Source organism: Triticum dicoccoides, chromosome 7B (assembly GCF_002162155.2).
Source record: "Triticum dicoccoides isolate Atlit2015 ecotype Zavitan chromosome 7B, WEW_v2.0, whole genome shotgun sequence".
Classification (NCBI taxonomy): domain Eukaryota; kingdom Viridiplantae; phylum Streptophyta; class Magnoliopsida; order Poales; family Poaceae; genus Triticum; species Triticum dicoccoides.
The window spans coordinates 5,308,472-5,331,801 of NC_041393.1; the positions used below are offsets into that span (position 1 = coordinate 5,308,472).

General features: G+C 45.9%; 3 protein-coding genes across 3 annotated transcripts; 1 reads left to right on the top strand and 2 right to left on the bottom strand.

The window, feature by feature from the left end:
* Window positions 1–712: 712 nt before the first annotated feature.
* LOC119336312 lies at window positions 713–1,427 on the bottom strand. Its single transcript, XM_037608304.1, has 3 exons — window positions 1,225–1,427; window positions 1,123–1,153; window positions 713–952 (listed from the first exon to the last, which is right to left on the bottom strand). The coding sequence occupies exons 1-3, from the start codon at window positions 1,398–1,400 to the stop codon at window positions 806–808; spliced, it is 354 nt and encodes a 117-aa protein (XP_037464201.1). The 5' UTR covers window positions 1,401–1,427; the 3' UTR covers window positions 713–805.
* A 14,085-nt stretch (window positions 1,428–15,512) lies between these two features.
* LOC119336982 (F-box/LRR-repeat protein 13-like) lies at window positions 15,513–17,520 on the top strand. Its single transcript, XM_037609073.1, has 3 exons — window positions 15,513–16,502; window positions 16,604–16,747; window positions 16,871–17,520. Exons 1-3 carry the CDS (start codon window positions 15,513–15,515, stop codon window positions 17,243–17,245), a joined length of 1,509 nt encoding a protein of 502 aa, XP_037464970.1. The 3' UTR covers window positions 17,246–17,520.
* A 1,913-nt stretch (window positions 17,521–19,433) lies between these two features.
* LOC119336983 (GDSL esterase/lipase At1g28640-like) lies at window positions 19,434–21,513 on the bottom strand. Its single transcript, XM_037609074.1, has 4 exons — window positions 21,372–21,513; window positions 20,904–21,049; window positions 20,312–20,585; window positions 19,434–19,654 (listed from the first exon to the last, which is right to left on the bottom strand). Exons 1-4 carry the CDS (start codon window positions 21,511–21,513, stop codon window positions 19,434–19,436), a joined length of 783 nt encoding a protein of 260 aa, XP_037464971.1.
* Between the last annotated feature and the right edge of the window lie 1,817 nt (window positions 21,514–23,330).

Below are 23,330 nucleotides of genomic sequence, written 5' to 3' on the forward strand. Positions count from 1 at the left end.
TTTTTGTTAGTTATCCATACTTACATGCATTAACAATCTCCTAAAAATTAGTGATCCGGGGCACGTCTCTCTTGCTTGCCGAACATGTACACGTATTTTTTATTTGCACGTGTGCATTCACTATTTTTATTATGTGTGGGCATACCTATACTCTATTTTTTTGCATGGGGACATACCTATACTCCTGTAGTATATATACTGTTGTGTAGATCTATGTTGTGAGAGTATATGCTTTTTCCACAAAGAAGCATATACTACATTTTCTGAGAGAATTTTTCCATTTTGCTGATATATACTATTTGTTTTATGCTAGAAAGGTATATATACTACTTGTTTCAAGTGAGACTATACTTCATTGGAGAAACGTATATACTACTTTATGAGTATATACTACTTTCCAACAAAACATTAAAGTGTATCCGGTTATACCTACTGAAAAAGTAGGTTACGTACATATGAGGTTGAAGCATATTTATACATCAATACAATTTTTATGGAGTATACACTGTTTTGTGAAGGAGCATGTACTGAACTTTTTCGAATGAGTATATACTGCTCGGCATGGTAATGAGTATATACTAAAATAGTTTAAGGAGTGCACACTGATTTTTTACGACGGAGTATACATTGAATATTTTGAGTGCAGCGTATACAATATTTTGATAAAAAGAAAAAGAGTCTACAATCTTTCTTTTGAATGAGTGTATATGCATCAGAAGACAAGTAGTATATTCATCCGCAGAGACGTGTATTCATCCGTGGAGCTAACAAACAAGACTGCAATTGATATGTATATCAAAGTTTGTTAGATCAGAACACACATAAGTATATATATCTTGAGTATGCATGCCGCAAAGAAGAGATGCGTCAGAGTCTTGCATCGTGCAGCAACCGCGTCGCGAGCATCATACCATCCCAACACGCAAGCCGCCGCCATCGAGCACCCCCGGAGCTGCACATCGTACCACTATATGAAGTGAGCCATCACACCGATCGATGCTCTAGCGTTGTTTCATAGGAGTCCAATCACAATGCACGGAGAAAAAGCAAGTGGCTGCTGGAGACCGGCCTTAAAAATCTGATCGATTTACATCATGGGCTGAAAATGCTTTGATGATTTACCGTGGTCTTAGTATCATGTAGGATGGGCAACCTGCATGCATGCATATAAATTAATAGGACCTAAAGAGCACAATTAATTCAGGCATGTATAAGTGTACGTACCAGGAGATCTTGGGCGAAGCTTGTCGCCCATGGAGTTGGTGGTCATTGTAGCCGGACATGAGAAGCATCTGCTCCTTCCCGGCTGACGCAGAGGGTATGCCGACCTTGAGCGTCAGGCGAAAGCACGGGATCAGATGCTGGCTGCCACATGTCATCGTCGGCGCCGCCGTCGCCATCGCATGCTGGTTGATGAGATGAGTATCTACCAGATAAAGTCGGAACAGAATATGAGCCTACGTAGCACTACCAGTCCAACAACAAAAATAAAGCATTAGTATGAGTTATCCCTATTAACACGGTAACAACTTTTCAATCTGCACGCGTAGTTTTTTGGAGTATTAAATTATTGACAGCTGCATGACCAAAATCCAAGAGCATGCGTGGGGACGGAGAGATTAACACGTGGCTAGTGGCTAAGAGTATGTACTCTTAGGAGTACGAACCCATTTTCATATATATATATATATATATATATATATATATATATATATATATATATATATATATATATATATATAGAATTTCTAGTAGAACCAATCATGCATATATATATATATATATCATCAATGTCTCACAAACCACCATATTAATTAATTCACACATACACACATGTATAGTTATATACAATTTCTCCTACATATGCATGTTGCCTTCGGAGCCAGTGGCATTAGCCTAATTGGTGCCTTCGGAGCACGATGACAATTGGAAGTGGTTTTCATGGGGGCGGTAGCGGGTAATAGTATTCTCCCTTCGGATTTATGACCTGGTCGAGCAAAAATCCTGTTATTTCCTCTTGAAGTGCTTCTACGCGCTCCGTTTCGAGGAGCTTCTCCCGCACCTCTTTGAACTGTTAAGAAGGAGATCAATATGCATGTGTATTAGTTTCTGTGACTAGATATCGATAATGGTGTAAAAATTATGAATAGTGTTCTGACAAGCGTACCCATTCCTGTCTTTGAGATCTGCTCCTTTCAGACACCATCATGCGAATGTTCTCACAAACGCAGAATGCACACAGATCAGTCCCCTGCGCCTGCTTCAGGGCCTTTACGAGAATGGAATTTGATCAGATAATAATTAATCAAGCATGATAATTAAAGAGATGGCAGCTAGCTAGCTAGCTAGTACTACTTAATTACTTACCTTGGATCGAAACCATTTAAGCTTTGGTTTCCATTCGCCTTCCGTGACCTTGATGAACCTTGCCCAAGCCCTGCCCCGCCGACAAAGAAAATGAATAAAGGGGTTATTAAATAGTTCATATCATGAAATGACAAACTAAATAGGCCGAGATATATAGTTAATAATGATTGAATTAAATTACCTGTTGACTATCCCAAACAAGATGTTATAGTCAGTTTTTGCTTTGAGTAGTGAGTCCAGTATTTCAACTGTTCCGTCGTCAACTTTAATGATACACAAGACCCAGTGAAATCTGCATGCACACACGTTTGCATGTCTTAATTCAGCGGGCATATATAAGCAAAAACATGTAGCTAGCTAGTAGGCAAAAACAGAGAATTTGTAGTACAAGACAGTATGACTCACTAGAAGTTGTAAGGAAGTAGTATATCTTCATTGTATTTGAGGCGCTTCAAGAACTCTAGCATGTTGTCCTCTACGTCCTTTTGCTGGCGTGGATTCATTAGCCATGTGTATTCATTAACGGTGTTTGGGTCAATGAACCCAATGCCAAAGCGTCCACCTTTTCTCATTTCATACATCTTCATCCTGCATAATACCATAGAAAAGAATATAGTGAGGATAATTACAGGTAATGATTGATCAAAAGGATCACTACAGCTAGCTTGAGACTTAAATTACAGAAAGAAATCACTTACAGACAATAGCAACTGACGATAGATTTATCGAGTGCGTCTTGATTGTATAACTGAAAAAGTTCAGAATACTCAACGGACAGAGCTTTCTCATGGAAGTAATGCTCCTCCTTGACATTCACCATGAGGGAAATCGATCTGAAATGTTGGTAATGTTCATGTACCATTGATGCAATTCATACATTCTCATTGGGAGGTTCTTAACCTTGTCAGGCGCGACCAAAGGTTGGCCCCGGACATATTTCCGTTTTATTTCATCCTCTCTAAGCACAGGCATGGGCTCGATCTCGAGGAGTTGTCAAACAATGATGTTGAGAACTTCAGCCTGCATTATATGCTCCTCCGTTATTACCACATTGCCCACCTCGGGAACGTGCACTGTTTGCCCACAATAATATTGGGCGCGCGTACTGTCACGTGTTGTTGGCACAACAAGCGAGGGGATCGATTGCGCCGCCTGTTCTCCCAGCTGGGGAATGGTTTTCCCGCATTTTTTGTCAGCTGCTTCTTGTTTGCTCGATCCCGATGTAGACGTGCTCGCCTCCTTTTGTAGACGTGCTCGATTTAACTTCCTGATGTGGCGCTCATAGTCTGTGTCAACAGGCTTGGGAGCTGGTGGTTGAGCCATACGAATGAAGTGGTTAATCGTTTCCTCAGGCACTTTCTCCCTTGGCGGCGGTTGCGGTTTCGGTGCAAAATGGGCTTCCACCTCGGCCTTCGATATGGCTGGGATTTCCTCCTCGGACCTGTCATAAGCCCTCTGCGGAAGAGGCGTGAGGCTTGGACCATATTTATATCGCTTGCCTCAGCCTGTACTTCCTGTACTACCTCGACTCGTACCGCTACACACCATAGCTGCGGGGTGTCTCTTCTTCGATTGCTGAGGCGGCGGAGACGGCTGACGGGGCTGAGTTGGACGAGGAGGAGTGGCCTGAGGTTGTGCCGTACTTGGAAGAGGAGTGGACGTCTGACGCTGTGGCGGACTTGGAGGAGGAGGAGTGGCCTGACACTTTGCCGGACTTGGAGGAGGAGTGGCCTGACACTCTGCCGGACTTGGTGGACTTGCAGGAGCGGGAGACTGCTGACTCGGTGGCGGACTTCGACGAGGAGTCGGCTGACGCGGTGTCGGTGGCCTTCGAAAGATGATGCGATCCTTTTTCCATAGGATGATACGATGTTTGGCCTCTCCGAGAAAGCGTTCGCCGTCACCTCCAGGAATGTCAAGCTGTAGCTCCGAATATGGTGGGTCCACCACCTCATCAACCAAGACACGAGCATAGCCCGCTGGAATCGGGTTGCAATGGAAGGTTGCCTCGGGGGGATTTGTAAAAGCAACGGCGTCCGCCACCTTCATGGATATGTTCTTCATTTTGACGTGTAGCTCACAGTTAGTGTTCTCCGTGATGTCATCCACGGGGTATCTACCCAGTATTGCGTCGTCCTGGGCGGCCGAACCCACGCTGCTTCTCGGCATGGATGGGCCGGTGCTATCCAATGCTGGATCATCCGCTAGCTGCTGCAGCTGCTGAGACCCCCTTTGCTGGGTAAGTGAGTCGATCTGCTCCTGATGTCGCTGGAATTTGACTGCCAATTCCGTTGACTTGCTTCTAGGCCTTGAAGGCGTTCATAGTCCCGCTTCCTCTGCTCCTCCTCCATCTTCCTCTTCTTCTCCTCCGCAATCTTCTTTCTCGCACGGGTTCTGTAGTTGTTGTTCCAGTCTGAAAACCCCTCATACCATGGAATAGCGCCCATGCCTCGTGTTCTTCCCGGGTGTTCAGGATTTCCCGGGGCACGCGTAAGCTCGTCGTTCTCTCTGTTGGGCTGTAACACCCCCGATCGTGCCTCTTCTATTGCAACAAGTATCGCATCGTCGACTCCCTTCAGACTTGCCTTCGTTGAAACATTTCCTGTCTTCGGGTCCAACTCCCCCCCATGCGCATAGAACCAAGTCCTGCACCTGGGGGCCAGCTCTTAGTAACCGGAGTGACACCTGCATCCTCCATCTCTTTCTCAGACTTATCCCACTTAGGCATTGCCACCGCATAGCCACATGGCCCCAACTTATGGAACTTATCATTTTTTTCAGCATTCTTCTTGTTTATTCTCGACCGTTCCTTAGCTAATTCCGAATCCTTGAATTTCACGAAATCGTCCCAATGAGCACGTTGGTTCTCTAGTGTTCCCTCGAATACTGGAGTCTTCCTTCCTCCCTTGACATACTTGTCCCATTCACAATTCTTGTGGTTCTTGAATGCAACCGCCATCTTCCTAAGAGCAACGTCCTTGACTTTCTGCACATCTGCTTCTGTGAAATGATCTGGTAGGGTGAAATGTTCCATGAGAGTATCCCAAAGCAGATCTTTTTGATTCTTGTCGACAAAAGTAACATCTGGACGTGGAGCAGCGTCCTCTTTGTCTTTTTGTCTTTTGTCTTTTGCTGGCTCTCTCCATTCTTGAAGGGAGATCGGGAGTTGGTCCTTCACAAGAACTCCGCACTGACGAACGAACTTGTCCGCAATCTTCTTAGGCGCTAATGGTTCGCCATTAGGTTTGACTGCCTCGATATTGTACTTTACGCCCTCCTTCAACTTTTTGTTCGGGCCTCGTTTCGTCCTTTTGGCTGAAGATTTGCTTGATCCGGATGGCTGAAAGAACAAAGATCGATTCGTTAATATATCTGCAAGTCGTTTAAAACATGTGATGATCACCAGATACCTGCTTATATAAATATATATACCTTGCCGGTCTTTGTTGTTTCAGGATCAACATGTTCTTCGTCATCGTCATAACCGTAGTTCATGACTTCATCAATTCGGTCGTCGCGATCTAATATCATATCACCCTCTCCGGTGTTGTTTAGAAATTCGGAGCCGTCATAATCTTCTTTATTCTGATCATCATCTGGCCCGCGTATCATATCGAACATGGTCTGTTCTCCCTCTCTGTCGGTATTGTCTGCCATAGCTTTTATTTAACTAATCCAAAAGAAATATAAAACAATTTAGTATTCAAATTACATCGTCTCGAATAATAAATATAATCTCGAATACATCGTCTAGAATAATAGATATAATCTTGAATACATCGTCTTGAATAATATATAATATTGAATAGTACATCACTGGCTAGGTAGCTAATTAAAGATCGAATACTACAGAAGAATCTAGGACACTCGCGGTTCCTGCGGCGCGGGCGGTGGACACCCAAAGAGAAGGAACCCTCACAGGATCATAGCTGAAGTGAGATCCCTGAAGATACTGCCAGGTATTGGAGAACCTGCCGCCCTCTAACGCAACCATGTAGCGATGGACGTGCTCGTCCTCCTCCCTGACACGTCGACGTACCACCTCCGGCGGGGCCGGGTCCCTCCGCACCGAAACTGGCCCACGCGAACGCCACCAAACAAGATCAGGGTCGACGACGGGACCCGGGGCCGGGTTCCTCATCAAGTGGCGCGCCCCTCCAGGCAGCACCTCCCAGTGCCAGCCCGGCGGAGCCCAGTCCCGGACATGGGTCGGCTGGACGTCGTCGTGGACGGATCGACAGCGAGGATGCGGGTCGGGCATCGTCGAGAACAAATACTAGCTATATGCCCGCAAAAAGTAACTTTTTTTAATGATTGAATTTTGATAACTAAAATTTCTAACATTTCTATATAACACTAATTATGCTATCATTGCATATGTCAAAAATCTATATACTATTTCATACTAATTAAGCATCTAACACTAAAAACAGAAAACACAACTTCTATACATCCATTAAAAAACTGAAAAACAACATTATATAAAAAATTTCCATACTAATTAAACACTAATTATATCCATCTAACATGCATTCATACATATATAATAGTGAAAAAATAATAATCTAAATAATCTAAACTAATTAAACATACAAAATACGTGTGTGTGTGTACTAATTAAACACTAATTATCTAAACTAATTAAACATACAAAATAATAATCTAAATAATCTAAACTAATTAAAGACTAATTATCTAAACTAATTAAACATGCTTGTGTGTGTGTGTGTACGGGCTCGGGGCCGGAGGGCTCACAGCGGGCGACGGCGACGGTGAGGCGATGGCGAGGCGACGGCGAGGCGACGGCCGGGGCGGCGACGGCGGGGACGGCGCGACGGGGACGGGGACGGCGCGACGGGGACGGGCCCGGGGCGGCGACGGAGACGAGGGCGGCGACGAGGATGGGGGAGGCGACGGAGACGATCGAGGGCGGCGGCGACGGCGACGGAGACGACGGAACAGAGGAACAAACAGAGGGAAACTGAAATTTTCGTAAGTCTTGTATATATAGAAGGCACCTTTAGTACCGGTTGGAGCCACCAACCGGTACTAAAGGCCTGTTTTGGCCAGGCCAAGCGGCGGGAAGCGACCCCCTTTATTACCGGGTGGTGGCACAAACCGGTACTAAAGGCCCCCCTTTAATACCGGTTTGTGCCACGACCCGGTACTAAAGGGGGTGCGCTGGCGCAGGTGAGGTGCGGCAAGTTTAGTCCCACCTTGCTAGTCGAGGGGCTACCGCACTGGTTTATAAGCCCCAGTGCGGTAGCACTCTCGAGCTCCTCTCCTAACCAGGCCTACCTGTCCTCTTCGCCCAGTGGGCCTACTGGGCCTTTGCGGGCCTGCATCCTGGCCCAACAAAAGGTTGTGTCGCTAGTCGTATGCAGGCCGCTTTGGCCCAGTAGGTGGGCTTTTTTTTCTTATTTTTTTTTGCTTTTTTTGCTTTATTTTTTTGTGTTTTTTTGTGTATTTAGAGTTTCTTTGTGAATATTTTTGCTTTAGGTACAAAAGATTACAAACTTCCTATTAGTGCCCGTAGTTTTCAAATTTGAATAGTTTAAATTTTGAATTATTTGAAATTAGTGTGAATATTTTTTATATAGTTTTTTCTTTTCAGCTATAGTTTTTCTTCTTTTCTGCTATTTTTTCTTTTCAGCTATAGTTTTTTCTTTTCAGCTATAGTTTTTCATCGTCTCTGCACTCAGGGCTTATAAACCGCTCCTAGTCCCTCTCACTTCGCGAGGTGGGACTAAAAAATAGCTTACGTCTGGTTCATCCATGAACCGGTACTAAAGGTGCTCGTGGGGCCCCAGCCTTACCTGACACAACCTCATTAGTACCGGTTCGTGGTACGAACCGGCATTAAATGGTGATGGTGGAGCCATAGCCTGACCGGAGGCTCACACAACCTCTTTAGGTACAAACTTTCTGTTAGTGCCCGTAGTTTTCAAATTTGAATAGTTTAAATTTTGAATTATTTGAAATTAGTGTGAATCACTAGTTTGTGAATAACTTAACTTTAAAAATCAGTAAAGGCATGAAAGAATTTGTTTGCACATAAAATTTCTTCACGTTTCAAATGCCAAAACACATAACTACCCTAACTATTACAGAGATTCCCCTCTGGGTGTGAAACACAGAAGAAAGTGATGATAGTGAAGCCGATCACATCCCAGATCTTTGGGTGTGAAACTTTTTCTTCGCGTGTGTCCCTTTGCGCCGTAACCATGGAAAATCTTCACCATTTAACGGGATGCTCGGGTCAATATTCATTGTGAATGGAGCAATTTCATCAAACTTTTCATAATCTTCTGACTTGTCTATCTTGTCATTCACTCCCACGATGTTTCTCTTTCCAGAAAGAACTATGTGCCGCTTTGGCTCATCGTACGATGCATTCGCTTCCTTATCTTTTCTTTTTCTTGGCTTGGTAGACATGTCCTTCACATAGAAAACCTGTGCCACATCATTGGCTAGGACGAATGGTTCGTCTGCATACGCAAGATTGTTGAGATCCACTGTTGTCATTCCGTACTACGGGTCTTCCGTTACCCCGCCTCGTGTCATATTGACCCATTTGCACCGAAACAAAGGGACCTTTAAACCACGTCGATAGTCAAGTTCCCATATGTCCTGTATATAACCATAATATGTTTCCTTTCCCGTCTTGGTTTCTGCATCAAAGCGGACACCACTGTTTTGGTTGGTGCTCTTCTTATCTTGGGCGATCGTGTAAAATGTATTACCATTTATCTCGTACCCTTTGAAAGTCATTATATTCGAAGATGGTAACTGGGACAGCAAGTATAGGTCATCTTCAATAGAGGTGTGATGCATGGTACATGTCTGCAACCAGCTGGCGAAACTCCTGGTTTGTTCACGTGCAATCCAGTCATCAGACCGCTCCGGGTGTTTGGAGCGTAGCAAATTCTTGTGTTCATCCATATACGGAGCCACCAAGGCGAAATTCTGTAGAACTGTGTAGTGTGCTTCAGTGAGAGAATGTCCGTCCATACATATTATTTGTTCCCCTCCTAGCGTGCCTTTTCCATCCAGTCTGCCCTTATGTCACGATTCAGGAACACCAATTGGCTTAAGGTCAGGAATAAAGTCAATACAAAACTCAATGACCTCCTCATTTTGATGGCCCTTCGAGATGCTTCCTTCTGGCCTAGCACGGTTATGAACATATTTCTTTAAGACTCCCATGAACCTCTCAAAGGGGAACATATTGTGTAGAAATACAGGACCCAAAATGTTAATCTCTTCGCATAGGTGAACTAGGACGTGCGTCATGATGTTGAAGAAGGATGGTGGGAACACCAACTCGAAACTGACAAGACATTGCACCAAATCATTCTGTAACCTTGGTATGATTTCTGGATCGATTACCTTCTGAGAGATTGCATTGAGAAATGCACATAGCTTCACAATGGCTAATCGAACGTTTTCCGGTAGAAGCCCCTTCAATGCAACCGGAAGCAATTGTGTCATAATCACATGGCAGTCATGAGACTTTAGGTTCAGGAACTTTTTCTCTGCCATATTTATTATTCCCTTTATATTCCACGAGAAGCCAGACGGTACCTTAATACTGAGCAGACATTCAAAGAAGATTTCCTTCTCTTCTTTGATAAGAGCGTAGCTTGCATGACCCTGATGTATGTCGTCTTCTCCGTGCATACATTGCTGGTCCTCCCGTGCCTCAGGTGTATATTTTGTCTTCCCATACACGCCCAAGAAGCCAAGCAGGGTCACGCAAAGATTCTTCATCACGTGCATCACATCGATTGCGGAGCGGACCTCTAGGTCTTTCCAATATGGCAGGTCCCAAAATATAGATTTCTTCTTCCACATGGGTGCGCGTCCGTTAGCGTCCTTCGGAATAGGTTGTCCGCCAGGACCCTTTCAAAATATCACCTTTAAATCCTTGACCATATCATGTACATCAGCACCAGTACGGTGGCAAGGCTTCATCCGGTGATCCGCCTCACCTTTGAAATGCTTGCCTTTCTTTCTTACGGGATGCCTGCTCGGAAGAAATCGACGATGTCCCAGGTACACATTCTTCTTACAACTATTCAAATATATACCGTCGGTATCATCCAAACAGTGCATGCATCCGCGGTATCCCTTGTTTGTCTGTCCTGATAGGTTACTGAGAGCTGGCCAATCATTGATGGTCACGAACAGCAACGCCTTTAGGTCAAATTCTTCCCCCATGTGCTCATCCCACGCACGTACACCTGTTCCATTCCACAGTTGTAAGAGTTCTTCAACTAATGGCCTTAGGTACACATCAATGTCGTTGCCGGGTTGCTTAGGGCCTTGGATGAGCACTGGCATCATAATGAACTTCCGCTTCATGCACAACCAAGGAGGAAGGTTATACAAACATAGAGTCACAAGCTAGGTGCTATGGTTGCTGCTCTGCTCCCTAAAAGGATTAATGCCATCTGCGCTTAGACCAAACCATACGCTCCTTGCGTCATCTGCAAACTCCTTCCCGTACTTTCTTTCGATTTTTCTCCACTGCGACCCGTCAGCGGGTACTCTCAACTTTCCGTCTTTCTTACGGTCTTCTCTGTGCCATCGCATCGCCTTGGCATGCTCTTTGTTTTGGAACAAACATTTCAACCATGGTATTATAGGATAATATCACATCACCTTGGCAGGAATCTTCTTCCTGGGGCGCTCGCCCTCGACATCACCATGCTCATCGCGGCTGATCTTATAGCGCAATGCACCACATACCAGGCAAGCGTTCAAATCCTCGTACTCACCGCGGTAGAGGATGCAATCATTAGGGCATGCATGTATCTTCTGCACCTCTAACCCTAGAGGGCAGACAGCCTTCTTTGCTTCGTACGTACTCTCGGGCAATTCGTTGTCCTTTGGAAGCATATCCTTTATCATTACCAGCAACTTTCCAAATCCCTTGTCAGATACACCATTCTCTGCCTTCTATTGCAGCAATTCCAGTGTGGTGCCCAGCTTTTTCTTGTCACCTACGCAATTCGGGTACAACAATTTTTTGTGATCCTCTAACATGCGCTGCAACTTCTTCTTCTCCAAATCACTTGCGCAGTTTCTCTTTGCATCGGCAATGGCCCGACCTAGATCATCAACGGGCTCATCTGATGCCTCTTCTTCAGATTCTTCCCGCATTACCGGCTCAGCTTCTTCCCCCATTGTTGTATCATCGTATTCAGGGAACCCATGGCCAGGATAGCTGTCGTCGTCCTGTTCTTCTTCATTGTCTTCCATCATAACCCCTCTTTCTCCGTGCTTGGTCCAAACATTATAGTGGGGCATGAAACCGGACTCAAACAGGTGGACGTGAATGGTTCTTGACGTAGAGTAATTGCGACCATTCTTACAGCCAGCACATGGACAAGGCATAAAATCATCCGCCCGCTTGTTTGCCTCAGCCGCAAGCAGAAAAGTATGCACGCCCTCAATGAACTGGGGAGAGCATCGGTCATCGTACATCCATTGCCGGTTCATCTTCATTACACAACACCGAATAGACCAAATTAATACAAGTTCATACATAAAGTTCATACAACACTTAAATGCAACAAACAAATAACTCTCTAGCTAAAGCATTTAAATGCAACAACAAATGCGATCAAGATCGCAACTAAGGTAACAATTGATCCAACAGCATAATGATACCAAGCCTCACTATCGATGGCATATTTTCTAACCTTTCTAATCTTCAAGCGCATTTTCTCCATCTTGATCTTGTGATCATCGACGACATCGGCAACATGCAACTCCAATTCCATCTTCTCCCCCTCAATTCTTTTCAATTTTTCTTTCAAGTACTCGTTTTCTCTTTCAACTAAATTTAACCTCTCGACAATAGGGTCGGTGGAATTTCTGGTTCACATACCTCCTAGATAAAAATATCTATGTCAACTTGATGGGCATAATTTGTCATAAACACGAAATGCAACAAATAGTTTTAAAAGAGAATATACCACATCCGAATCATAACAAGGACGAGGGCCAACGGGGACGGATATCAAAACCATGGCACTATGTATAACAAACAACGTACGGGTAAGATAATTATTATACGAGTAACTATATATCCAAATCACACAAACATCAATTTTTTATATAAAATTTCATGAACAAGAGGCTCACCACAAGGTGGTGCCGGCGACGGGACGGTGCGGGCGATCGACGGTGGTTACGACGGAGATTTAGAAGGCACTAAGTAAACCACACCTACATATGCAAACTAAGTGTTATTTTGACCTCAAATTGCATATAAATCAAATACTAGCACATATATATATATTTTCTCCCAAATTACTAAACTCACAAATTAATAACTATATAAAGCATTGCAAGAGCTAATCTAGCAATGAGAGATGAAAGGACAAAGTTGCTAACCTTTGTGATCACTTGAATGGATGGGGGCCTTCAAATCTTGACAAATTTTGGGCAAAATGTGTGATGAGCTCGAGGGGAGAAGAGGAAGAACAGAGAGGAGAGGAGAGGGGAAAGGGGGAAGAACAGAGCGAGCTGGACGAAGGGTTTATATGCAGGAGGACCTATAGTACCGGTTCGTGGCACGAACCGGTACTAAAGGTGCTACAGGGGGCCCAGACTGACAGCATCCTGCCACCATCCTCATTAGTACCGGTTCGTGCCACGAACGGGTGCTAAAGGTTAGCCAAGCACGAACCGGTACTAATGAGAGCGGCCCGGCTAGCCGTTTGAACCGGCACTAATGTATACATTTGTGCCGGCTCTAATACAAACCGGCACTAATGTGCTTCACGTTTGACCCTTTTTCTACTAGTGAGAAGAGAGCGGTCGCCGCAACTAGGGCGATGCCTATGCTCATGATGGCCAAGGTACTATATCTTTGCCGTGTCTTACCTGTATATATAGCACTTGCGGGTGCCATGGCTCCATGGGCCCTGCAGCAATTGGATCGAACCTGGTAGAAAGATGTGCATTTGATTTATCCCTGTGTCTGCCAACCACAAAGCCTGTGATAATTGATCCATCCATGACCATCCGTCTATAATGTGGGCACACAAGATCATTGCCAACCTCGTTGCCCCTAATCGGTATGTTCGTACAACTTTGGGTGATCTATCGAGAAATTTAGTGAAGCATGGTTGTGATTCTCTTCCGCAACCCATATGATTTCTTATCATTCAATGAGCATCTTGTATTTCATGAAAATTAGGGGTTATATAGTCCTTACATAAGGGCCAGCCTATCCAACTTCCAGACATTAGGATACGTTCAAGGCGTGGGTGTTTTTTCAACATGTATAGAGGTCGAGCCTGCCATATCTTGACAATTAAAATCGGCATGGGTACATATGCAAGATTAATTGGGATCCAGTATCACAGAAAAAATTGCAATGGCATCAATGCTGTTGCTTGCACAGATCTACATCAGAGGCCACATGCTTCCCTCTTTAACTCGTATGCATGCAGGTGGCAGGCACACTATCTCTACGTTAGGATGTGTACAATAAACACACAAAATTAAAGGTGACAAGCAGAAGCAAAGAAGGGTGTGGACTGAGATCCAGTGACTTGCCTCGATGTAACTGACCCCCTCTCATCTGCCCTTTAAACAATATCCGAGGGACAACAGTGAACTAAAGCAAAAAGGATACCTCAAGTTGGTATGAGATTCAGAGATTCAGATGAGGCTTGTGTGTTTTGGGTAGAAAATGGAGGTCACATAGGTTTTGATGCGAGGAAAAGATGCACCAACTTAAGCAAATTTGATCGAAAGGCGACTTCATGCAGATTTGTTTGTTCCAACGATGGCATTAGAAGGAAAGGGCAAACCGATCGTGAGCCAAAGCGTTTTAGAGCTGAAACAAGAACTAACTGTAGTGTCCAGAAGGTTATTAGATTGAATGTTCAGTACTGCTTGCTGCTAAAAGCAGACTGGCCTAATCTAGTACTGCTTCTTTTTTTTTTGCGAGGATAGTACTGCTTGCTGCTACAAGATCTGAATGTTTAGTTCATTGCTCATGTGTGCATCCAGTTCATTATTTGGATGAAATTGTACTCCCTCCGTCCGAAAATACTTGTCGGACAAATGGATGTATCTAGGCATATTTCAGTTTTAGATACATCTATTTTGATCCATTTCCCGACAAGTATTTCCGGACGAGGGAGTAGCTAAGTGTACAAGCAGATTTGCCTAACATATCCAGTGTAAGTGCTACTCCGTGCAAAATTGTTCAGTTGTACCACTTGCTACAAATTTGTTTGTTCAGTTGTACCACTTGCTACAAATTTGTTTCGTAGTTGTTCAATTTTTCAGTTGTAGAATTTGAAGCATCAAAAATTATTTTTAATACCACACATTTTCAGTGTCTATGCTACAAATTTGTCCAGTTTGTGCATTTTTTTTGCATGATAATACGTGTCTCATTAATAAATAAAGGTTCAGTTACAAGCCACATAAATATCAATATTACAGGACTGAAAAGATAGGATAATCGTATGCAAAAAACCAGCGCATGTCCCTCTCCACTAATGAAAAGGAGACAAATCACATCTTCACTCGAGCTCGACGCGGTTCCATTGCTGATCAACAGCTTTACGGACCTTCGAAGTAGTTTGCTCGAAGCAAAATCATTGCCGTTGAAAGAATCAGAGCGGGGCAACATGTCCCCGGACACGTCATCGAACTCCAGAACTGACATCCGGCACAACTATGACGCCGGAGGAGGAAACCAGAAATGTCAGCCTCCAATCACAATCCCAGAAAAAGATGCACCATCTTCCCGCTGTTACTTGCGTAGACAACCGTCTGTGCGTACTCCTGGACGAGAAACCCTCCCTGCTCTACCATGACGTCGGAGACAACGCTGCTACAAATTTGTTGCGCATTTCTGTAGCCGTTGTTTCTGTGCCATGTCGCTGCTACAGATTTGTTCAAGTGGCATGTCGCTGTGTTTCTATGCTTGTGCTTTTCTGTAGCTGTTGTGGCTTGTTTTCCCTTGGGCCAATGTGAAGCGTTGGATCTGCATTGGAGGGCGGCAGATGAGAGGGGGCCAGTTACAATTCCCCTTGTGTTCCGTTCCGCCGTCCCCGCTCCATTCCATTCCACCGCGCGCGCCGCTCGAAACCCTCGTCGCCGCCGAGGGGATGCCGCCGCCGGCGACAGCCCAGGGCACCCTAGGGGCCGCGCTGCTGGCCGAGCTCCTGCACCCCGGGCGCGACCCAGACGAGGCGGACGAGATCTTGGCCCGCCTGCTCTTCTGCACCCACCACACCCTCCCGGACCCGCCCGTCTCCGCCGCCGCCCGCCTCTCCGCCCTCCCCTCCGGCGACGCCGTCGACCGCGTCAGCCGCCTCCCCGACGCGCTCCTCCGCGGCATCGTCTCCCTTCTCCCCGTCAAGGACGCCGCGCGCACCGCCGCGCTCTCCCGCCGCTGGCGCGGGGTCTGGCGGTCCGCCCCGCTCGTCCTCGCCGACGCGGATCTCTCCCCCTCCCCGGCCGCCCCCGCCCCCCTGTCCCGCGTCCTCGAGGCGCACCCGGGGCCCTTCCGCTGCGTCCACCTCACCGGCAGCTGCACGGAGGAGTCCCGCCACCTGCTCGCGCCCTGGCTCCAGTTCCTCGCCGCCAAGGCCGTGCAGGAGCTCGTCCTCGTCAACAGCCGGCGCCCGCTCGACGTCGTCCTCCCCGCCACGTTCCTGCGCACGGCCACCCTCACCCGCCTCCACCTCTGCTTCTGGAGGTTCCCCAGCACCGCCGGCCTCCCGCCGGGCGTCTCTTTCCCCAACCTCCGCGAGCTCGGGCTCTACAGCGTCGCCGTGGAGAGCCGGGATCTGGACTTCATGCTCGACAGGAGCCCGGTGCTAGAGACGCTCTGCCTCGAAGGGAACCTGTTCACGCTCCGGCTGCGCCTTGTCAGCCAAAGCCTCCGGTGCGTGCCGATCATCGGGTCCTTCTTGGAGGAGATCTTCGTGGTGAACGCCCCGCTCCTTGAGCGCCTCATCAATTTGGAAGGTTTGACCCCTGAGGCCGGCTGCACCAAGGTCAAGATTGGCCATGCCCCCAAGCTGCAATTGTTGGCATACCTGCAGTTGGACACGCGGAATCACGTCCTGGAGGTCGGCAACACAATCATCAAGGTGCCTCGTTGATATTTCCATTTGTTCGGAGACTGTAAACTCTCCATTTGTGGGGTTTTCCTCTCTTAATAATTTGGTTGCAATGTGAATTGCATTTGCAGGCTGGTACAAGGGTGAGCCCAAGAACCATGGTGACAAGTGTGACAGTCCTGGCTTTGGAGGTGCGTTTCGGAGTGCGCAATGATGCCAAGATGATTCCCAGTGTCCTCGGATGCTTTCCTAATGTCGAGACGCTGTACATCAAGGTGAGGCCCTCTTTCAGCTTTCGTGTGCATCTGCCCATTATCATCCCGTACTGTATTGCTAATTTCTATCAATATAGCTGATGAAGAACTTCATGTGCATTTAACTGATGTGATTTTTTTCAGTCTGGACAGCCTGATCAATCCACTGGCAAGCTCAACCAAAAGTTCTGGCACGACTCTGGTGCCATAGAATGCATCCGTTCGCGCATCAAGCGGCTGATTTTCCATGATTTCCAAGGGGGTCGAAGTGAGCTCGCCTTCCTCAAATACTTCGTCGAGAGTGCGTTGATGCTCAAGCAGGTGGTGATCCTATTGTCCGCTGGCTCCACTTTGGCGGCGGAGGAGGTGCATTCCAAAATGGCGAATGTGAAACGGGCAGGTGAAATCTCCTTAATGCTGGTCACTGGCTATTCTGATCTTGAAGGACGTTACAAGAGAGGGTCTGAATTTTCTCTTGGCGAGCTTTTTTCCCTTATGAAATTTCCTTGGGCAAAGTAATGAAGCCGCAACAGGTGCGTGCGACGCAAATTGCCTTGGAAGTTATCTATGTCCTGTTCCTGTGGTCTGTGCATGCAAGACACCGTTGAGGTTTGTTTTCAGTGTTTGGATATCCGCCCTGTCGACTCTTGTTTCATGATTAGCTATGTGTCCAAGTTAGTATACTACTTACAGTAGTACAGTACTGAAGTATTGATCTTCGGTTGGCAGTCACGGACCTCTGTACCCTGTGTTTCATGTTTGCCTTGGTCTGATGACATGACAGTGGTGTTACATTGCAGCGTTTTTTGCTTAGCATATGAGGCTTGATGCAGGCTAATTTTCCTATGCATTAACATGGAAATAAAGTTCCTTCCCAGCTGGTTGCCAATTGTGCTGTGGTTGTGTGCTTACTCCTCCTTTCGGCATCTCCTTCTAAAACAGTTCCCATCTTTTAGATTCTAGCACCTCCAAGTGAGAAACACATATCACACCTTCAGTCTACTATGTCTCCAAGTCCACCCCCTTGTCAGTTTTTCTCCATGGTTGGTAGGTACTCTACCTCTGAAGGTCATTTTACATGTTTCAACTGGTAAGTTACTAACAAAGAGACAAACATCGTAAACCGTGTCAGTTTAGGTGAAGCACACAGGGGGCTCATTTGTACTACGAGTAGTAGTTAAACCATCATGGAGCATCACTGCCTAAGGGCATCCGATAGAGACCGTGAACAACAAAACCATTCCATGGCTAGTTCTAAACACGTACTTACGTGCAGTTTACCTCTCTGAACATATACAGTCAACTGCAGGAAGCTGAAGCCATGGTGATCCATATAATGTTTTTGGCGTATCTTTAAGGCGCAACCGAAAGCTGCAAAGTCATAATCGACAAACTTGTACACATTGAAGCAAGTTCGATATATTTACATTCAAACCGGTCGATATTTAACAAGTTCAATTAAAATATTTAAAAACCTAAAAGAAATACTACGAACCGTAACCTCATATTTAGGGCCTCCCAGGACGGCGGGGCCTCTGCCGTCGTCATCACCCATGTCATCGGAGTCATCATCGTGGTGGTCCTTCCAAACAAAAGCCAATAGGCCATCTATGATACACAAATCAGATCATATGACCGGTGGTTTTTTCTCCCATCATTAGTTCAGTACGTTGCCATGCATATCAACAATTTTCTACAAAAATCCATTATGTAATGAGCTCCTTTTGGTAATTCAAACTTATATATATATATATCATATACAAGCATTACCCATAAAGTGCTTCAAAATAACTAAAATCTTCCTCCATAATTCAGAAACTTCATCTTTTTTTCTCTGTGAATTTCCCATCTTTATTGCATAACCTTTTTCTATGTACTAGAGTTTGCAAAGGCAACCCTTTCCCACTAGTGAAAGTATGCAAGTAATCATCTATATTGTTCTGTATCTCACCAAAATAGAAAACCTCACTTTTATGAAAAAAAAAGTTTTTAGGCCACACAGATGTTCAAACATACATAAAATAAGCTTCAAGAGAAAAACATTGTCTGCTGCACATTGTAACATTGTAAAAAAAGAAGCTAAATAAGATTAGCCACTATCCCTTTAATCAATCCAACATGGTGTGCCCTTTTGATTAGAATCTGCACAACATCTATGGCACATATAAATACAACTCTATTCTTAATACTTCATGAAATACAACAATATTCTTAATACTTTAAAAATAAAAGATGCATGTAACCCCACAAAAAATACAACATATTTTCAATATTATTTCAAATTTGGGGGCACATATTAGTATATCTTCTATATCTAAATAGCTAGCCCCCACTAACCTATTTCTCTCAACATGCAAGTATGCCACCTCATCTTTCAACATGCATGGAGAAAGGCCCACCACAACATGCAACAATTCATAATAAAATGCTACCTCAACATGCAAACATGCATGAGAATTTATATACTATTATAATATTTATATTATACAATAACCAAACACCACAAATCATTTTTTTTCAGTTTTAGTTCTCATCTTATTACTCTATATATCATGTTTTATACAACCAATTCTCATGAAATATATTACAAAATATTCCCACAACAACGTGCGGGGTATCATCTAGTTTCTATAATACATGTGCGCATAGTTCTATAAAAGTTCGCCCATATGTACATGTATCTATGTTCACAATTTGGCAAGGAGCTTCACCACAGAATCGGTGGGCGGCAGTACGTGCCACTTAGCCAACCCTCGGCGATATGTTTGTTGGCAGCGTCGCTAAGGTGCATACCGTCCCAGGTTAGGTGGCTCCCCGGGTCATGGCAGACGCTGGAGCCATCCATCCCACACATTGCGAGCAGATCAAATCCATTTGGCGCATTGGCCTTTCCGCAACATCCCATAAGTATGGTCCCAATCCCAAAGCCTGCATGAAAGAAATAGATCAAACTGAAAATTGGGTGGCATATTTAGATTCGCGGTTTTACTTTCAGCCTAATATTTGAAAACCATTGAAAACAACCGGTTATTTTTTTGTTTGGATTTCGGAGCAATTTAATTACACTAAAAAGGTGTACTTACACAAAATATGTGAAATTAAACTAAAGCCAAAAGGTTAACTGAACTACACAAAAGTGGAAATGGTCTGGTGGCGGTCAATTGAGTTGCAAGGTTAGAGCTTCTTTTTTTTTTTGGTTGAAGTTCCTAAGTTCATGTCTAGTGGTTGACAAGGTTGTCTTTTCTGATGTATTCTATGTCATATAGATAAGTCAATAAAACAACTTATACAATTGATTATCTCTTAGTATTATGTTTAAAATTAATGTTAATTATGAGATCCTGAGATTGTGGAGTGATTAAGAATAAAATAGAAAACATGTGAGTAAGAGAAGAAATCTTGTAAGATAATGTCTTATCTTACTTTGTAAGAGATCATCTCTTAACTAAGATAATGTCCACGTCATGAAAATTATCATACATGTCATCACTAATTTAACACCATTGTACATACCCTAACCAGTTTCCGTTTTAATAAAAGAATAAAACACTCTTTTCACACACACAATTCTCGAATGAAACTTACCAAACTTTTTGGGATCCTGTACCATTTGGTAGATCTGGCTCGCGAGGTCGGCATGCATGATCCTTGTGTGTTGATGCTTCTTTTGAAGCTTTCTGAGCCCGTTCTTGAGGAAAGAGTTGTGCCTATCAAACAAGGCGTTGTGGTTTCTCAGGCACCCGTACTCGTCGTAGTCACCCTTGTCGGAGCTCTCGAAGAAGTTCAGGTATAGCGGGTAGCACCCCATCGGAGCAACATTCGACACCATGATGTCAACTGCGCCGAGAGTGATTAATTTCTGCACGACATGTTAGTTTGGAAGATAAGTAGGTTAGGTACAAGCTGCACCAAGTGGATGTTTTGTTTGTTCCTTGGCACATATACACTTGTAACTTCTCCATTCGTGGGTTACTTTTCGTGCTTCATATACCCTTTTTAGAGTACGGTCCAATTTTACCCAACTATATATTTGTTTGAATTATCGGTATGCATGGCCGCGCCGCGCTTAAAGGATGCCCTCGGCGTACGTTGAGAAACATGTGAGAATGTAATGTGCGTGAGTATCATGATTAGTAGGACATGTGCATGTTCAGGTAAGTTTTGGGTTTACGGTCACCTCTACGCCGGATGTGATGGTGTTGACTATGCTGGGTATGCTCTTTCTTGCCTCGTGTAGCGTGGACCCATTCACCAGCTGGATTTTGTAGTCGTTCTCCCCCAGCTGAAACACAAACAGGGACTTGGCCAAATACTCCTTGCAACCTACTCCCTCCGTTCCAAATTACTTGTCGCTGAAATGGATGTATCTAGAACTAAAATACATCTAGATACATCCATACGTGCGACAAGTAATTCGGAACGGAGGGAGTATATACAGACACATGAAGAAAATTAAACTTAAGTTTTTAATTGTTATTGCACCGATCGATCGAATGATTTGTATGATGGATCGATATGATATGTACTCCCTCCGTCCCAAAATACTTGTCGGAGAAATGGATAAAAATAGATGTATCTACAACTAAAATACATTTAGATACATCCATTTGTCTGACAAGTATTTCCGGACGGAGGGAGTATATACTCTGCCGTGTCCCGCAGATGCAAGGCAGTAGTCGGCGGAGAGCCTCCATCTGGCTGTCCATGGAGCCGTCGAGGTGCACGCCGTAGCCGGTGAACATGCTGGTGCCGCTGTAGTCGCGCGCGGTGCCGCCGATCATGGCCATGTTGGCGCCTCGCCGGAAGTCCTCGCCGCGCGCCTTGGACGGCGGGAGGAGCGGCAGCCCGAGCGCTTGCGCTGCGGCGCAGACATGCATGCAGTTAGACTAACCACAGCAATACGTCGTAGCAGTGACGTCGATCGTGACGATGTCGTTACCAAGGAAGTCGACGTTGAGGCGGCCGTCGCAGCAGCGGCAGCTGGGCTTGCCGAAGTAGGTGATGCCGTAGGGGATGCGGGCGAAGATGCCCAGCACGCTGGCCGGCTCGTGCCGGCCTCGGGGGCAGATGTCGCCGGTGTCCGACGTCGCACTAGTAGAAAAAAGGTCTAATGTGAAATTTATTAATCCCGGTTTGCAATTGAACCGGCACTAATGTGACCATTAATGCCGGTTCCAACGGCCAGACGGGCGGCGCTCATTAATACCGGTACGTGGCGAACCTTTAGTATCGGTTCGTGCCACGAACCGGTACTAAAGATGTGGTGGCCTTTAGTACAGGTTGGTGGCTCCAACCGGTACTAGGGGGGTCTTTAGTACCGGTTGGAGTCACCCACTGGTACTAAAGGTGGTGCGCTGCCACCCGCAGTGCACAATGTTTAGTCCCACCTCGCTAGTTGAGAGGAGCTCGCACCGGTTTATAAGCCCCGCCGCGGCTACCGTGTCGAGCTCCTCTCTAAGCAGGCCTTTGTGGGCCTATTGCAAGTCTTCTGCCCTGTGGGGCCTACTGGGCTGTACGGGCCTGCATCCTGGCCCAACTAGAGATTGGGTTTCTAGTCGTATGTAGGCCGTGCCGGCCCAGTAGACGGGCTGTTTTTGCTTTATTTCAAAAAAAAAATCCTTACCAACCGGGACTAAAGGTCCCCCAGACCACGGCGCGCCTCGTGCCACGTGGCGGGCCTTTGGTCCCGGTTCGTGTTGAACCGGGACTAAAGAGGGGGGGGGGGGCTTTAGTTCTCACTCTTTAGTACCGGTTCCAGAACCGGTACTAAAGGTCCTTACGAACCGGTACTAAAAATTCTTTTTCTACTAGTGTCAAGTCGCCCAGGTTGAAGATGGCGTTGTACCTTGGAGTCCGTGGCCCCGATCCACCGCCGCCGGCCGCCGCAAGCGCAGCCACCAGGCGGCAGCAGCAGCCAGTAGCGGATCTAGCACAATGAACCAGGGTGGGCCAACAATAGAATTGTTCATAAAAATATATTTTTCGTAATATTTTTTACCATTTTTCCTATGCTATAAAACTATGCAAAAAATCCCAGGGTGGGCCATGGCCCACCCTGTCCACCCTCTACCTCCGCCACCCAGCAGCAGCAGCACGAGAGGACAACGCGCACCATGGAAAACTGGGCAAAACCACGTATAACGCACACGCCACGTACACGGACCCTTACACGGACCCGTGAACGGGCTGTACGTGGACACGGGAAAAAACTGACCGACGGCCATCGTGGACGGAAGTGGACGCGCGCCATGGAAAAATGGGCAAAACCACGTACGTGGCACACGCCGCGTACACGGACCCTTACACGGACCCGTGAACGGGCTGTACGTGAACACGGGAAAAAAGTGGCCGACGTCCGTCGTGAACGAAAGTGGACGCGCGCCATAAAAAACTGAGCAAAACCATAAGGGTTGCAACGCCGGCGATGCCTCTGCCCGTGACGGCCATGATGCATACACTAGCTAGAGCTTCGCCAGCTGCGTCTACTTGGGCCAAGTAACTTGGCACACCCTCGCAGTGCACGTCCCGTGTATATATATGGCATTTTCCGGCGCTGCATGGTTGATCGATGGCCGGCCCCAACCCCGCAGATCGGGAGAGGGTT

Excerpts from the sequence above, each read along its gene's own strand:
- LOC119336312 (XM_037608304.1), bottom strand. The coding sequence starts at position 1,400 with ATGGCGACGGCGGCGCCGACGATGACATGTGGCAGCCAGCATCTGATC. Across the intron at positions 1,154-1,224 it reads GCTTCGCCCAAGATCTCCTG|GTTGCCCATCCTACATGATA; the intron begins GTACGTACACTT and ends GCATGCATGCAG. Across the intron at positions 953-1,122 it reads TACATGATACTAAGACCACG|CTCCGGGGGTGCTCGATGGC; the intron begins GTAAATCATCAA and ends TACGATGTGCAG.
- LOC119336982 (XM_037609073.1), top strand. The coding sequence starts at position 15,513 with ATGCCGCCGCCGGCGACAGCCCAGGGCACCCTAGGGGCCGCGCTGCTG. Across the intron at positions 16,503-16,603 it reads TCGGCAACACAATCATCAAG|GCTGGTACAAGGGTGAGCCC; the intron begins GTGCCTCGTTGA and ends TTGCATTTGCAG. Across the intron at positions 16,748-16,870 it reads TCGAGACGCTGTACATCAAG|TCTGGACAGCCTGATCAATC; the intron begins GTGAGGCCCTCT and ends GATTTTTTTCAG.
- LOC119336983 (XM_037609074.1), bottom strand. The coding sequence starts at position 21,513 with ATGGCCATGATCGGCGGCACCGCGCGCGACTACAGCGGCACCAGCATG. Across the intron at positions 20,586-20,903 it reads CCATCACATCCGGCGTAGAG|AAATTAATCACTCTCGGCGC; the intron begins GTGACCGTAAAC and ends CATGTCGTGCAG. Across the intron at positions 19,655-20,311 it reads ACAGGATCCCAAAAAGTTTG|GCTTTGGGATTGGGACCATA; the intron begins GTAAGTTTCATT and ends TCTTTCATGCAG.